Source organism: Crocodylus porosus, unplaced genomic scaffold (genome assembly GCF_001723895.1).
Source record: "Crocodylus porosus isolate Cpor-Errol unplaced genomic scaffold, CroPor_comp1, whole genome shotgun sequence".
Lineage (NCBI taxonomy): Eukaryota > Metazoa > Chordata > Crocodylia > Crocodylidae > Crocodylus > Crocodylus porosus.
Window position 1 is genome coordinate 201997583 of NW_017728906.1, and position 17287 is coordinate 202014869.

General features: G+C 54.6%; 1 protein-coding gene across 2 annotated transcripts in view; it reads left to right on the forward strand.

Annotated features, from left to right (window-relative positions):
• The window catches only part of P2RY6 (pyrimidinergic receptor P2Y6), a 16067-nt gene extending 6636 nt beyond the window's left edge, over positions 1-9431 (forward strand). The window contains exons 1-2 of one of the 2 annotated variants that reach the window (XM_019530525.1): positions 744-1284; positions 6756-9431. In XM_019530525.1, coding sequence (XP_019386070.1) covers positions 1261-1284; positions 6756-7769 — 1038 coding nt within the window. In that variant the 5' untranslated portion in view covers positions 744-1260 and the 3' untranslated portion in view covers positions 7770-9431. Of the gene's footprint in view, positions 1-743; positions 1285-6755 lie in introns of those variants that run through there. The other variant, XM_019530526.1, reaches the window with a different exon arrangement.
• Positions 9432-17287: the final 7856 nt, after the last annotated feature.

Sequence of the window (17287 nt, forward strand, 5' to 3'; positions counted from 1 at the left end):
TGACCCCAGTACTCTTTCCTGCCATGGCAGGGGGTTGGACTAGATGATCTGCTCAGGTCCCTTCCGACCCTGGAAACTATGAAACAGGCTTCCCTGCTTAAATGGTGCTTTTTTTTCCCCCATCAGTCATGCGTCAGCTTGTTACTCCAAACTGACTTGGTAGCTTTTGGCTGCTGGATAGGATGTGTGTGCATGTGCGTCTGTGTTCAAAACACTGTGAGGACGTAATCCTACAAGGTCTTTGTGAGGTTTGCAGGGTGCCACTTAAGCAACTGTGTCAGTGCAGTCAGTCTCACAGAGTGAATGCTTGGAAAGGCATGGACACCAGGGACCTGGGCCAGTGATCTAGATGACATGGAAACCAGTATAAACAGAGCCTGGGGCAGAGGTAGTCATATAGGTATCATGCACTGATAGCCCTGTGTGGTAGTTAGCATTTCTCTCCGCTCAGCGGCACTCCAGGATAGGTGATGGCTGGTATTGCAGAAAGTCCTGGCTGTATGCCAACCGCTGGCTGTCTTCTTCCATCCACTCCTCAAGGGCCCATTAGGGCCCCGATCCTGGTCACTGACATGACCAGCACACCCCTACTGCAGAAGAGCACCCCCCTATACTCTACTGCTGCCCCCATGGGCCCAAGCAACAAAGAGCTGTATACTCCAAAAGGACCGCTAATTTTGTTTGCCCAAGTGTGGACATTTAGGGCCTGATTTTATTTATTTATTTATTTATTTATTTATTTTAAGCCCTGCAGCTGCTAATTGACTTTCATTGGAGCCTTGGCAGGTTTGAGAATGAGGCGCTGGGCATCTCCCATTGGGCACTCAAAATCGGAGCCCATTTATGAAAGCGTGCCCCCACCTCCCCTACATAACTGGCCCGGGTGAGGCATGCGGTTCCAGGCTCAGCTCTGAGAAGGGGAAACCCAAATCTCATGTTTCTCAGGATGATGAAACCATTCAAGTGCTCAGGAAGTGCTGACGCTGCCAGGCATGGCCGAGCGCTTTCTGTTTCCCTGTCCTGCTCCATTTTGCAGCACAGCCTGAATGCAAAGGGAAAGCATTGCCCCATCAGGGGTAGTGTCATGCTGGAAATGCAGAGGAAGCAGGCGTGTTTTCAGGAGCCAAGTGACAGCCGGTGCTGCGATTCGGCGCTGCCCAAGCGTGTCCCTGCTTGTGTGACTAGCAGCGTGGCAGAGAGCAGGGACTGGCATCACCAGCCTGAGGATGACGGGTGGGGGGCAGCCCTTGGAACAAACCCATGGGTGATTTTTGCAATAGGCTGGTAAGACCTGTGTCTCTTGGCTCTGCGTGTGCTGTCTGCTTCTGCGCTGTCAGAGGGGTGGTGATGTGGCTGATACCAGATAATGATCTCAGTGTCTGAATGACTTAGAAGCCTTATTCTCACTGAATATCAGTCTGCCAGCACCCCCCTGCTCATACCTAATGCAGAGAGGTGCGTGGTGGGATTCAAATTACTAAGTCACTTGGGAGCTTCTGGAAGTGTCATTTATGGATTCCAAAGGTGTGGCAGAGTAGAGGGAAATATCAATATCCAGGTTTGTCAGCAGGGAAACTGAGGCACAGAGAGGTTAAAAATGACTTGCCTAAGATCACAGAGTAAATCAGAGGCAGAGGATCCAGAACATCGGACTCCCAGACCGGGGCTCTGGTCCACTGCATTATCTCCAGGGATTGATTTTTTTTGGTCCTACACTGTTATGTGTTGCTTAGTGTTATATGGCTGTCTTGTTCCACCCAAGAGGTGGCTGCATGTGACTGCACTGCAGCTTCTGCGACGCTGTCGCTTTCGCAGACTTGCCACTTGGGGTTAACGTGGGCAGAGCAGCTGGGAGCCCAGATCGCATCCATGTATGTCGAGACACAGTGGTGGGACAGCTTTGAAGACATTGCTCCTTTTGCTCCGTGAGGGTCCTGCATCTCAGCAGACAGGATGGTAAGGGACCGCTCAAAGAGGGACTGCTCTCCTCCGCAGCAATGTGGGGTCTTGAAATCTTCCCACCAGGCGAGGTTTATCATCAGAGAGGGGCAGGGTCGTACCGTTGCTGGGCAAACAAATCTCTCCTATGAGCACCTGGAAACAAAGCTGATGCTTCATTCCTGAAAACAGCATTATTCGTATGATAGTTGCGCCCAGAGGCTTGGCCAGGATCAGGCCCCTTTGTGCCCGGTGTTGGACGTACACAGAGGAGCAGGTGATAGGAAGCCCTGGCAGTCTAAGCAGGTAAAAGAGGTGGCAGAAGAGAGGTGGCTCTTGGCAGTAGATTGGGAAGGAGACCCCCAGGATCTTCTCCTGCTCAGCCCACAGCCTGGTGGATTAAGCCGAACTGCTGGACCAGGCAGAGCAGAGGAAGGCAAGGCTCTGTGTCGGGTCAGAAGTCCTTGACGGGCTTCCTTGCTTTGCAGAAGTGTCTGTCTGACCCTCGCAGATGCCACGCTGAGTATGCCTGCAGCGTCCGAGTGCCTGCCAGCCATGCCCTCAGTGATGTGCCTCACCTCTCTCGCTGCGTGCCTGTCTCTCCCGTCGGACGTCTCCCTAGGCAGGAACCGGCGTGCACCGCGAAGCGTTTCGTGGAAGAGGAACCAAGTGCTCCTCTCTGGGCTCGCTGCTCCATGGCTTTCTTGGAGGGGTGCTTCTGGCCTCTGGCGCAGGAGCGGGGCCTCTGCGATGGCCTGTAGGTCCCAGGGAGAGTTTTGTTGCGTGGTCTGAAACCAAATCTGTACATGCGTAGAGCAGTGTAAGCTGGGTGGTAGAAATCTCCGTGGTGCCGCAAGAGCAGGGCTGTCACCTGCAGCTCCTCAACCAAGAGCATCGGGCTCTTTAATTAAGCTGATGCCAGGCCTCATTTTTTGTACACACCACATTTTTTCTCTTTCTTGCTCTGCAGTGCCGTGACTGTTTGCGCAAGTGGGTTTTCTGGATTTTTTTTTAAGTCTTTATGGCGTAGTTTAGTTTGGCTTGCCGTACATTAAAGCATCCACGGATTCATTGCGTGCAAACACAAAACCACTCAAAGACATGTAATGAGCCTTGCTCATCCAGGCAGCCTTCTCCCCTCCAGCACCCCAAGGTGTCCAGATTGCTTCCATCCCTTCGGTATGGCTCAGCCGCCGTAGTCATCGTGCTCTGATTTTCTGTCGGGGCTGGGCCGCTGTATAATCCATATTGCTTAGTATTGGTTGTTATGCACCATTCCTGTGTTATGGGACCATGTTGTGAAGTACACCAAAGATTTTCGGTAAAATCTTCCTTTTCAGAATGATCTAGCAACATCACGGGGCTTTGTGAGAGAAGCCAGGGTTGACTGGCATAGGCGATACATGACCCGATGACAGTTTTCTGAACCCGAAGCTTAGTTTTCCTTGAGATGAGCTAGGATGTCGGTGTAACCATAAAGCTGGCAGTGTCCAGTCCTGGGAGGTGTTTTATTAGAAAAACTGACACTATCAAACACATTAAGAAAAACAACAAATAAACGAAACCCACCTGAGGTTTCACAAAGTTAATAGAAACTCACTTTCACAAAATTTCCTAACATTCACAGAAGAAACAATATCACTTGTGACTTGCTGCATCGCAGCTGAGTGGGTGAGAGGGTCACTGTCTGGTTAGAGCTAGGCAAGGGCTTATAAATTTTGCCAAAGCCACTGTCAATGGGACACATCCCGCAGAGAGAGAGGATGTGAGATAAGACAGGCATGCAGGTGTGGGTGTGTCTATGCATATAAGGTTTTAGGGCAATGCCCAATAGTAAGAAATCAATAATTTAAGTATCCTGTAAGTAGCCAGTCATAGGAGTAAAAGTACTGGTAAAAATAATGAAACAAAAGGGTTTGGGAAGAAAGTCTTGTTGGACTTTGCTCCCGAATGTCCCAGCGAGACTCTGAACTGATTGATCAACGGGACAGGGAGCAAGGCCTGCTAGCAAGGTAACTGGTGCATGTCTTAGCGTAAGAGTGTGTGCTGTCTGCTGAAAAAACCTACATTCGAGTTGTGGAAACACCTCTCTTGAGCATTCGCCCTCTCAACAACCCACTCATTCCCCGATCTAAGAGTTTGGGGAACAATAGGAGCTTGTGCAATGCAAAATAGGCTCTATTTCCTGCTTATGTTCTTCCTTTAATTTCTTTCTTTCTGATACCATCACGTGCTGGGATAGAGCCTAACCACTCCAGGTAGGTCACTTGCTTAAAACTGCCCCACGAGAGGCGAAGGGACTTGGCTCAGGCCACGTAGCAGGTCAGCAGCAGAGCTGAGACCAGCTCTCAAGTCTCCCGATGCCAAGAATATCATCTTTACCCACTAGCTCCTGCTGCTTCCTGTGGCCTTGGTGGTGGTTTCTTTCAGCTTAGTTGCCAAACCCTCTATCTTGGGTTGCTTTTTGTTCAGAAACTAACTCTCCCAGCAAAGCAGGCTCACATTTCAGCATCTGGGTCATGCTCACCTCTGTCTTTTGTGACCACATCTCTCTAGCCTGGCTCCCAAGGCCACCCGGGACCTCTCGGGGTCTCACGGGGACCCTATAGTCTTGCACTATGGCACGGGTGCCCTCCCAGGCCACGGAGGTGCTGAGTTCCCTCAGGACACTGGTGCCTGCAGCAGAGACTGGCTCCGCCGAGCGCTGTCCCCTCGACGTCAGTCCTGTCCACTAGCCAAGCCTCTCCTCTCATCATGGGGGTGCCTGGTTTGTGGCCTGGCCCCAACTCAATGTCGTCCCTGCTGGGGCGGAGCTGACGTAGGGCAGCTGGCACATCTCCCGTGTGTTGCTCCACTGATGCTCTTTCCCACACAGAAGGGACCCAGGGGGCGTCTGCCTTGCCCCAGCTCGTTGTTCGGTGCAGGGGATGAGCAGCAGCCCGGCCTGGTGCACCCTAACCTCCATGGGCAGCAGGAACCAGAAACAAAGGGGCTTTGCAGTGATATGTGCTGCATCCTGTCCCCACTTCCCCTCCACCACCGGGGTCCCTTTGTTGCCACCGATGCCCTGCTCGTTTCACCCACCCCTGTAAGCCACGTTGGTTGCATCGGGAATCCAGATCAGGATGTGGACGTACAAGTGACTGGCCATGAGGTTAAAAGGGTGAGGCTTTGCTCTGGGTAGGCCACGGTCATGGCCCAGGTAAAAGGAGACTAACCTGCACTAATTTACCGCTCTTCCACTGCGGGCTGAGCCACCACGGTTTAGCTCTCACTCCCCATTGGGTAAAAGCGGGCACATGGGCAGTTACCGCGGAGTAGCTGATGCACAGCACAGCCCTGTCCTGGTGGAAGGTTTGCATGTTCAAACCATCATGTGGGGCCATCTCTGGTCCATCTGCCTGTGGGTCTCTGAGTACCTTAGTGCACGTCCCTGTGCTTGGGCACTCTGTATGGCACTCAGGGGAGCACATGGCTACCACCCTGCATTTAGGGCTGGATTAGCTCCCACTGCCTCCAGCTGATTTCAGGGGCAGCTGGGTGAGGCCTGGCTACAAGGATCCTGTTACTTTCTGCAACCTGCCATCCTTTGCTTTGGGCATTGGGCGTTATGCAGCCTGTCCTCCCTGCGGAGTTTGGGACATACGCATCTGTGGCTTGCTGTGGTATTCATTAGCTGAGGTCATTGCTTCCTGTGCAAATTGCACTTTCTCAGACTGTTTCTTTCCTTTATGCAGGGTTCATTGTCCCTCTGGGGGAAACATTGCATAAAATAGTTCTCATGGTACTTGGTGGTATCCACACTATTTTAGGCCTGTTCTACACTAGGGTTGTATACGGTTGTCCCATGCTGCTAGGACAGCAAAGCCACAGTGTAGACAAGGTGCTGACATATCAGAGTGGCACTTGGGGAGAGTACAAGGCTAATTTCTGGCATCACTACTTGACCCACACTGATTTATGCCTTTGAATGAAGACGCTCAGAGGCTGGAATACTAATGATGGAGAGAAAGAGGCCATGAAGAGGCAGAGCCAAGGGAAGAGATGTTGCAGGGGGTGATGAAAAAGCAGGCTGCAGAGGCTGTTGTGGGCAGCTATGGCTGCAAGGGAGCAGACTGGTACCAGCAATGTTGCAGCTGACCCAGTGGCAGGAGCAGGGTAATGGCTTGGTGAGTAAAGCACTAGGCCAGGCTTGGTGTGTGACACACTGTGACCGGGGCAAGTCACCGCATCTCTCTGAGTCAGTCTCCCTACATGCAAGACGGGGGGAGACGATGCTTCCTCTCTCCTTCCCTTGCTCTGCCTTGAGCTTCACGAAAGTAGGTTCTTCAAGGTGATAACTCAGTATGCATCGGTGCAGCACTAAGCACAGAGGGGCCTTGCCCTTGCCTGGGGTCCTAGGTGCTCGTGTGACCCTCCTACACGACAGTGAGGGGAGGGGGCAGCTCTGGGCGACTGGGGAACCGGTCCGTAAAGGAGGCTGCAGAAGGGGGTCTGGCCCTTGCAGTCTGAGGCTGCGTGGTAACAGGGGGTCCACAATGAAACCGTCTGGATCAACCAGAAGCTTTGAGCTCAGTGCAGGAGTCTTGGGGTGAAGGCTCAGCCTGGGCTATCCTGGGGGCTGTGAGGGTGACAATCTGCAAGCCAGGCCTAAAACACACGGAGGGTCCATGGGGCAGAGCTGAGGGTGGGAGATGGAGCTGTGCTCACAGCCACAGGGCTAAGTTTGGGGTTTGTGGTTCCCAGGGGCATTAATGTAGCACCCGGCTCCTGGGAGGACCCTAGTCCTTGACTGTGCCCGTGTGTTTTGTTTGCAGGCTTTGCTGAGGCTGACGCCGGGGATGGACAACCTCACTGCGCCTGCGGGGGGGAAGAGCAACTGCACCTTCCATGAAGAGTTCAAGCAGATCCTGCTGCCCGTGGTCTATTCGGTGGTCTTCGTGGTGGGGCTCCCCCTCAACCTCGTCGTCATCGGGCAGATCTGGGTGTCCCAGAAGGCGCTGACCCGCACCACCATCTACATGCTGAACCTGGCCACGGCCGACCTGCTGTACGTGTGCTCGCTGCCCCTCCTCATCTACAACTACACGCAGAAGGACTACTGGCCCTTCGGCGACTTCACCTGCAGGTTCGTGCGTTTCCAGTTCTACACCAACCTGCACGGCAGCATCATGTTCCTCACCTGCATCAGCATCCAGCGCTACCTGGGCATCTGCCACCCACTCTCCACCTGGCACAAGAAGCGGGGCAAGAAGTTCACCTGGCTGGTGTGCGGTGTGGTTTGGCTCGTTGTGGTGGCCCTGTGCTTGCCCACCTTCGTCTTCGCCTCCACGGGCACCCAGAGGAACCGGACCGTGTGCTACGACCTGAGCCCGCCTGACCGCTCGGCCAGCTACTTCCCTTACGGCATCGCGCTGACGGCCATGGGCTTCCTCATGCCCTTCACCTCCATCCTGGTGTGCTACTGCAGCATGACCCGGATCTTGTGCCAGAAGGATGAGATGATCGGGCTGGCCGTGCGGCAAAAGAAGGACAAAGCGATCCGCATGATCATCATCGTGGTCATCGTCTTCGCCATCAGCTTCTTCCCCTTCCACCTCACCAAGACCATCTACCTGATCGTCCGCTCCTCCCCCAGCGTGGACTGTGAGGTCCTGCAGGCCTTTGCCATCCCCTACAAGTGCACCCGCCCCTTTGCCAGCATGAACAGTGTCCTGGACCCCATCCTCTTCTACTTCACCCAGCGCAAGTTTCGCGAGAGCACCCGGTACCTGCTGGACAAGATGAGCTCCAAGTGGCGGCACGACCGGTGCATCACCTATGGGTCCTAGGCACCAAGGAGAGGGGGTAACTCAGAGGTCGAGAGATTGTGGCTTCCAGGAGCCTGCAATGCCCAGCCACAGGGAGGAAAAGCAAGGGGCAGGGGCTGATTCTCCTGGGTGCAAGGCTGGCAGCCGGGGGCTTCTGAACTCTAATTGCAGCTATCACCTCCATTCCCTCTCTGGCCACTTGTGCCTCAGTTTTCCCACCTGGGATTTGCAGAGCATGCCTCTGCGTGGAATAGGTGATCCCCTACTGACCTGCCTTGTGGGGAGGGGGGTGCAGGGAGGATCTGGATAAGGCTGTGATGATGGAGGCCGGTACCCACATGCGGGGCTGGGGTTGTGAACCCTGCCATGAACCAGGAGGATGATCGTGGTCAGGGTGGGCCCAATGAGTTTTGTTCTCAGCGAGACATTAAACCAGCTTGGGAAGCCGGGTGTTTTGCAAGCCGCTCCGGGCTTCACAGAGGTGCTCCAGCTTGCCCTGAAAACTGTCTGCCGCTTTACAGTGACATATACACCATGGGACAACTCCTTGGTTGTTTCTTCCCCGTGTCAATGCCTGATCCCTCTCAGTACTCAGCACCTGGTGATGGGGGAGGTGGGCAAGGAGTATTGTGGGCCTGGTTGGTGACCCTGCCAGTCCATCACTAACTCGTCTCAGCTTTCCTGAGAGGAACATTGACTTGTAGACCCAATGAAAACTTGCAGCAAGAGGTCTCCTCAGATCTCAGGAGTCTACTACGGCATCGGGAAGGCAGGAAAAGGAAGACTCTGATGGGAGAATATTCAGTTTTATTGATGGAGAACAATGAGGTCAGGAAGGAAACTGCCCATTCAGATCCCACTCTCTCGTTTTCTGCTCTGTTCTATTCAAGTCCTTTACGATACGATTTTCCTAAGTTTCTAATGTTTTATTAGCTACCTGGCCAGTTCTGGAAGAGGCCTGGGGGACCTGATATTATTGGCATTTCCACCACCCCCTCCCCCCAGAGGATTTTAATGTATTGATTTCACAGGAACTAGAACCCAGCATTGGGTTTGTTTTATTTAAAAAAAAAAAGAAAAAAAGAGTTCCCAAAATCTTTGCAATTCCTTTTTTGGCATGTACAAGCGTAGCATGTATCCATGGCCCCCCTAGTGGCTGTTCGTGGCAATGATAAGTCTGCCTTTTAGCTTTGCTCGTTGGCTTGTAATACTCGGTTGTGCCCTGAGTTGGGCAAGTACAGCTGCGGGCTGCTTTGGCCTGTTTTTGATACTTGGATACTGAAGAGCATTTAATCATAGGGGAGGGTGGAAGGAGAAGGGACCACATCTGCCCAGATGCAGTGGAGCGTGGTTGCAGAGGAATTGGCTTGGGGTCAGTGGATTTGGGTAGCTCTCAGCAGAGATGAATGTGGCCCTTTACGGATGTCACCTCTCCATCACCCCCTGAGGCTACATTGAACATCAGTGTTAAAGTTCATGAAGATACAGATCCCCCTATTCTGTCAAATCAGCTCTGTCCATCCTACCAGGTCTTAATCATAGAAATCACAGAGAAGTCAGGCTGGAAGAGACCTGCAGTGGTCATCTAGTCCAAGCCCCTGCCTGAGGTAGGATCATCCCTATCCATACCAGCCTGTACAAATCCATAACCTAAACTCTTTGTAAAGCTACCATCAGCCCTGACGTGACACAGGCATCACACCCGAACCAGCCCCAGGTAAACCAGGGGAGCCATGGCAGCCAATGTCCTGCTTCTATACAAGTTAATATACTGTGTCACCCCCAATGCTCCTACCATAGCTGCTGCTTTTGGCCAGTCCTCCCAGGGTGGATCTGGGGACATCCTAGGCTGATCATGGGAGCTGCTGCTGCATACGTGGAGGGGCACAGGTAGCATAAGTAATATGCCCCAAGCAGCAATAAAAGATCAGACAGCCACTGGGGGGGGGGGGAGCCAGACTGCAGCCCAGGTCATTCCCATGCCCCCCTGCCTCGTTATACTCACTTAAGCCTCTGCCCTTACGTTACAGTTTGGGCACAATATAATATGAATAGTTGAATAATGAATAATACATACATCTAGACCTTCCAGGCTGTAGCAGCACATTCGGGGAAGGCTACCCCATAATGCATCAGCAGGTCATAGAGTGCCTAGGGGGCCTGTGCAGAGAGGCGTACCAGCAGCAAGGGTGGGCAATGGATTCTGGGATGTCCTGTGGCTCACAGAGCTGGACACCAGGCCAATTTTTCCCAAGCCAGTCCCTCGGGTGTGGGGTGGTGGGAACATGGGCACTGCAAAAGGACTGTTGTATGGAGGCGGTTACAGGGGAACAGCCGCAGGCCAAGCAAGGACTCCAGCAGGGTGCTGGACACATGTGGCCATGCCACCCCTCCCGCAGCTCCACTGACTCACCTGGCCACGAGGGTGGAGGCTGCTCACCTTACCTAGTGGCCCAGGTACCCTCCCCAGCTCTTCCACTGACCTGCTGGGTGACCTTGGTCATGTCCCTCCCTGCTCTGCCTCCAGTTCCCATCCCACCACACCTTTTCTTTGCCTTGACTGAGGCCTTGTTGCACCTGTCCTGGTGGCATGCCCCCTCCTACAGCACGGCTGGAGTACACATCACAGCAGTCAGCACTGGGGCTGGGGGAAAGGGCCTGGAAAGGAGACTGGTGGACATGTAGCCATCATTTCAGACTCTCCAGGCAGGCTTCTCCCTAGACACAGCTCATGCTCTGCTCACAAACAGCCTCTAACGCACCAAGCTGACAGCACAGGAGCAGTCAGTGGAGCTGGGGCACTGAGCTGACTGGGGGGGGATCACCCTGGCACCGGATGGTCGGTGGGGTTGGTGGGTTGGCAGTGCTTATGCCACTCCATTAACCAAGAGGCAGCATGAAGAGCCTCACACCCAGCCGCGTGTTCAAGCTGTCACGTGGTTCTCCAGCCCGGGGCTGATCGCCTTTCAGCAGCTGTGCGGCAAAGCTGGGCTTTCTTCCACTGGTGGCAACCCAGCGACACCAACTCAAAGCCCCTGGCATGAGTGGAGTTGCATGAGGGAGCACTGAAGGGGCTAATACCACTGAGACTCAGGCGAGCTGCAGCAAGCAGGTCCTGCCGGCTGGGATTTTGACAGCAGGCACAGCCCCAAAGCGGGTGAGACAACCTTATGGTGAGATCAATTTAATAGGGCTGTTCAAGTCTGGAAGGTCAGGGCTGAGACCAAACCCATCCCCACCCTATCCCTGCTTGCTTCCTCCCTCTGAAGCATTTCATCATGAACAAGCCTCTTGGTTTTGCAGGGGCACGTCCGAACCAAAGCACGCAGTGAAACACCATGAAGGTCACTGAACAATCCAGGGCTGAGACCGGGGCACAGGGCAAAGTGGATGCAAGGCAGGAAGCTGGCCTGGGGCTGTGGGGAGGAGGGCTGGGCTGGGCCGGGCTAAGCCAGTGTGGGGTGGGAGAAAGGCGTGTGACTCACTTGGAGGATGGATAAGCAGACGGCGTTAATCTTAAACAGATGAGCATGGGGAGGTTGGTTTCCTCGATTTTGGATATTGCACCAAGGGTGGATTCATTTTTCCATGTTCCACAGTACATCGCTCAGTTCCCCAGACCCAGAGCAGAGCAGCCCTCACTGAGCCGGCTGCAGATTCCCCACCCCCTGGGCACTGTTTTCCCGTGGTGGGGTTTATTGAGCTCTTCTAGGCTCCCTTTTTTAATGAAATCGTGGCGGGGAGGAGAAGTACAGCGGATACAATCTAGCCCTACAACACAGTGAGCCTTAGAGATCTGGAGTTCTTCAAATAGGTCGAGCGCACAGGCAGCCAAATGTATGCTCTAGTGACCCGGACATTGCTTTTGCTCACCAAAATAAAACTCTGGGAGCAGGAATGGAGAGATGCACAGCTATTCCAAGATAGCTCCTACAGGTGGTGTCTATTATGGTACTAGATGGCAGAGGAGTACATAACAAACTTGGTTGTTTGGAGCAGCTGGTTACCCCAGGATAGACATGGACAGACCAGCCCTAACCTGGTTTAACTTGCACTGGAAAAGTTCTACCTGTGATTCTTTCAGGGCGACTCTTCAAGGGATTGTGCACAACTGTGCAGAGACTTTAGGGGCCTGCACTGTACCTGCTTCCTTTGCTGGTGTAACACTGACTGCTGCAGTGTAAGTGTTTCCTCTGTCCACTTCCTTTAACTGGACTTCTGACCTGGAAGAAATTTGTCATGCTCGATCCAAAGCTGTCCGAAGTCAGCAGGAATCTTTTCCATTGACTTTAAGGGGGTTCAGATGGAGCCCACGTGGAACAACAAAATGCAGCGTGGGGGGTTTAAGCCTCCCTCTGCAGCATCTAGGACTGGGGACTGCTAGAGAGCAGTCGCCAGAGCAGATGGGTGCTCAGACTTTCCCAGGTGGCGATGGGCCTTAGCTGCAAACGCCATGGCCTGTGACTCCAGGCCCCTCTCTGCTGCTGCCAAGTGGTTGCATTTTTTGCAGCTGTGGCTGCTGCCGCCTTTTCAGTGTCACCCCCAGAGCTGTTGCCAGGTATTATTCAGTACCCCCGGCCCTGCTGTGGCTGTAGTCTGGCTGCTGGAAGCACTTTCAGGTACTGAGGGAATCGCTGAGTGCACGGGGCTGTATTTCGTGGGCTCATCTCTCACATTGACTGCAAGATGCCCACTGCACCGTCCCCCCAGATGGGTATCTCAGTGGCTCTGTGGCCCCTAGACACTTTGCTGGCCCTGTGCGGGTGGCAGAGCCATGAGTCAATCAATGCCTGCTTGTAAGATTGCCATATTGTAGCCCTGACATGGTGATAAATTATTGTCTTGCCCTTGGAAATCACAATAAAATGGAAGATGCTGCCCATTAGTGGGAATCAGTCTACGTGTGCTGCCTGCCTCTTTCCATAGGTATGTCCTCACCTTGGTATAAAGTACCAAAGGAGCCAAAAGAGATGACCACAAAGACTCCAGAGTCCCAGAAAGGGTGGTTTCATTACTGCTTTATTACAGATTTCCAGGCAACAGCCCAGGGACTAACAGAGCTGATGGGGGCTCACATGTCCACGCCATATGTACAACGTGGGCGGGATCCAGTCATGTGTAGACCCTGCTCCAGGAAGGTGAACTGCACCATGGAGTATGCCGAGGGGTTGTGGCCTGGCCCTTCACGCAACATGTTCGGTGGTGCAGGGTACTTCATAAAGGATCTTGCAGGAGTGAGAGGCCAGGCAGCGCCCTGCTCCTCTTGCAGTCCAGGGCACCATCTCCTTACTGCCTATTTAAGCCCCGCAGTAGCAAGTGCCCTGGCTCAGTCCTGCCCGGGGTTAGGGACTAGAGACATGGGTGCTCTGTCCCCCTCCAGACCAGCACTTTCAGGGGCTGGAAGGACCGAACTAACCCCCTCCTGCCCCCAGTTAGTCACCCCCTGACGTTATCCCTCCATGGCTCACTTCCAGGCTCCATCACTCTTTTCCGCAGGGGCTGAATTGCTGCTGTGTTTCCCCCACAGGCCTCTGGTTCATCCACTTTCCCCTCCAAGTCAGGCTGCTGCTTCAGCAGCCTTGCAACAGCGCTTGGTACAGCTCATACAGCAGCTATGACCCCCACCGGCCAGGTCTCTAATTGGCTTACCAAGCTGACGCCCATCCCTGCTTCTCTCTCTAGGTGCCTCGGTCTTGGGCTGGGGATGAGGGTGAGGAGGAAGAACATTTTCATCCAAGTTGGCTAGGAGAGCAAACTAACTCTCCTCACATGTTAGTAAGCCCTTCACCAACCTCTATCCAGACAGTGGGCAGCTGCCGGGACCTGAGCCAGCCTGCACCCGGGCAACCTCATCCTAGTGCATTCAAGATCCTGTAAAGCAAGGGCGGCCACAAGTGGCATGGACAACCTCTGCACGTGGCACACCGCACATCAGAGAGGGGCGTAAGCCTTACACTGCTGTCGCTAATGGAGATCTTCCCTCATTTGTGCTTTTAGCGCTGAATGCTGTGGCCCCAGCCCTTTGGTTTGTCCTCTTGGAGCAGAGGTTTTCTGGGACAGGGACTGAGTTCCTCTCTCCCTTCTGGAAAGCGCCAGGTCACAGGTCCAGCCACGGTGGTTTGGCCTGGGCCAGGGGTTGGGAGATGGAAGCTGCCTCCTTCCACCACTGACCTCCAGACCCAGCCCATTCCCTGGGACCATGATGGTTCCCAAACAGTGAGCCATGAAGGTGCCCTGGGTGACCCACACAGCTGTTTTAATCAGCCCTGCTGTGCTGGGAAGCAAGGGCAGTTAGCCCTGGGACAGCGCCATGCAAGCAACACTGCTTCTCCCCCTGATCTCTCCGTCCTGTGCAGCCAGCTCTGGGGGGTCTGCAGCCTGCCCGGCAAGAGGAAATGAGGGGTCACCCGTGGGGCTGTGCATGAGGGTGGGGAGGGTCAATAGGTAGCTGGGCTGTGGGAGGCAGGTGGGCTGTGGGGGCTGGAGAAGGCAGACGACAGGATCAGAAAGGAACTACCCTGGAAAAAACGGGACGTGCCACAGCTCACGGGTCTCACCCAGCCTGCAGGGAACACGCCAGGGACATCAGGCTGGAAAGGGCTTTCTGGAGTCCAGTCGCTTGCGCTCACAGGCAGCCACTGACCCAAGGTACCACCCCAAATCACCACCTCAGACTGTCCCGCAGACCTGCAAGGCACAGCTTCCAGCAAGCAACAGAAAGACCGGCTTCCAGCTGCCACCGGGAAAAGCAGGGCAGGCAAGGGCACCGCCGGTGTAGCTGGTGCCTATCAGCGGAGAATATCTTAGGCAGGGCCCCAAATCTTCAACAGGCCTGACTCTGAGTGGAAGGGCAAGACTTCCCAAGCCAGGAACAGCTGGGTTTCTAGCACCAGCACAGCATCAACACCCCCTAGTTAAACCCCCGCAGCTTTAGCTCTGGCCTTTGAGGAAGGTGAAGACACCTTGCAGGGAGATGCATTTTCAAGCATGCTGGATAGAAGAAGCACCTCGGCTACAACAGGTGAGTGCTGGAAGGTGAGGGGTCGACTTGTAACATCTAGAAACCCCTTGGCCACAGGGAAGGGAATCTATAGCAAGACACCCCGTTACCTGCCTCGTGCAAAGTCTGTGCTCCGGCCCCGAATGGCTGGACCAAAAGCCACCCTGGTATGGCTGAGTGTCACTGCCTGGAGGTCACAGGCTACCTAACATGACACAAGCCTTGGTGCTGCCAGTGCAGGATGAACGGGGCCTGGGTGGCTGCTCATGATTTTCCACGTGCTATTGTTAGGAGCAGGGAGTGAGGAAGTCTTCGTGGCTACATGGCCACCTGGACTCGAGCAGGCTGCTCTCATCACTTGCCCTGGGAACTTGCCTGGCTAGGCTGGATCATTGGCTCCCAAGGAAGTGCCAGCACAAGCCCTCTTTGGAAGGCGTCAAGGAGTCTGTAGGCAGCACGGGACATGATTGCTTGGCTCCTGGCGAGGCAGTGATTGATTAGAAGCAAGCTGGAGATGAACGAGCACCGTAGCCCTTCCCGGCAGGCCTGACTTTCCATGGAGTTTTCTCCCCTGATGCCTTCGACTAGTTAATGTGAAACTAAATCACAGAACCCGCGGCCGGGTTGTTTGCAGGTTTTGAGAAGCAAAATCTTCATAATGAACTTCTCCCAGAAGAGGCTTCCACCATACAGGAGAGGGGAGGAGAAAGTGAGAAGGACGGTGACTGCTCTGATCGCCTTGCTCAGCGTAAACCGCTTTATCTATTCAGCTGTGGCACAGCAAGGAGATTAGCGTCCTACAGCTAGTCAAGTCCGAGAGTCCATGAAACAAGGGAGTTGTTTTTAGGCAGGAGACCGGCTGGAGGAGTGCGGTTTCCAACGTCTCAGTGTCCGAGTTGCAGACCCAGCAGTCCCGACACCCACTCACCACACGCCTGCCTGCTTGCATCAATGCGCGTGTTACAATCATCTCTGACTTTGCAAGAAGCCGTGGGGTAAGTGACCCTGAAAAAGCAGTCGGTCCCCACCAAAACGATCCCTGGGCTGGGAGGAAGGAGTGGAGTGGCCTGTTAGCACGGGGTCATTCTTCCCTGTGTCCGGTAGAGGGCACAGCACACCCAGATTTGGAAAGAGACCTTTGCAGAGCTACTATCCCCAAAACCAGCTTAAACATACAGATAGCATCGAAGTCGGAGGGAACAGTGTGATGGGCAGCCACCTGGCCTCTGCCCAGGCTTGTCCCCTGGGCCATCTGCACCCAGGCCCTGCACTAGGGGCATGTAAGCGTTCTGGGAATGAAGACCATCGCCTCTGCCTGCCCAAGCACCTTTCCAAGTAACACGTGGTACCCACCGCACAGCCCAAGCCAGGGTGGTAGGGCCACCAAATGCAGCCCTGGGGCTGTCCTCTAGGAGCTGGAAGGATGAGGACAAAGCTGAGCTTGGAGCCAGAGCTATGTCCGGCCACAGGTATGTACAGCACCTAGCATCGCCAAGGCCCGGCCTTAGATGCAGTGGGGGATGCAGCTGGTACTAAGGAGACCTGCTCGACTGGTGGCTTTGCATGCTGGGGCAGCTAAGCCAAGGGGAATTTCTGTGAGCTGAGCAGGGGAGATGGAGGGCTGAGCAAACAAAGCAGCTGCCAGTGCAACCAGGCTGGGATCCTGTTACGGCAGGGTCAAGGGCGCAGGGTCCTTACGCTCCTCTGTGGCAGGTGGGAAGGGATCGCGGGGGAGGTGGATCTGCAGGGATCCTTTCATGGAGCTAAGTGCGGGAAGATATGCACAGAGCGGCTCATCCCTCTATGCCCCCAGCAAACCCTCTGGGCATCTGCAGGGCCTGGCGTCGTGGCCCCTCTCTCCCATGCCCGAGCAATGCAGCTCCCGGGGAAATGAATGACCAGGGCTGCCCATGCTCACAACTCTCCCCCTGTGGCAACGCAGACGGGATGGGCTTAACCAACTCCTGCTCTCTCACTGCTGCTCCCCACGGCCCGAGGGGGGACTTGGTTTGCTGTATCACCCTGTAGACTGCCACTACCACCCAGGCACCGAGCGTGCCAGCGGGCAGGAAGTCTGGTTACGATCCTGTCCCCGAAATGGCCCTGATAAGAAGGGGTGGGCAGCTCCTGCCGAAACATGCCCCATAGCTGTACAAAGGCATGTGCAGCACAAGGCTCTGCAGTTCTGTCCGGTGGAGGTATTGTCCTCTGACCAAAGGGTTTCACCATATCTTGGCTGTTTGCAGAGGCAGAGAAGCTGGCCTCGAGGGGGGATGCAGTGTCACAGCTCGTTTGTGTGGGTAGGTAGGGAGACTCAGGCGGGTGGGCTAGTGAGCCCATCCCCGAAAGCAATCGTCCCAGCCGCCTTGGCTGCACGTGGGAGCAGCGGTCAGCTCAGCGTGGCTGGTCCAGCCCTAGGAAGACCGGGCAGCAGGCACAGTTGCTCCAGGCTGGGGCGGGCAGAGAAGGCGTCAGTGCAATGGCCTGGCACCGTTCATCGTAGGACCTGACTGCATGCGTGCCGCGTGCTTTCAGATCC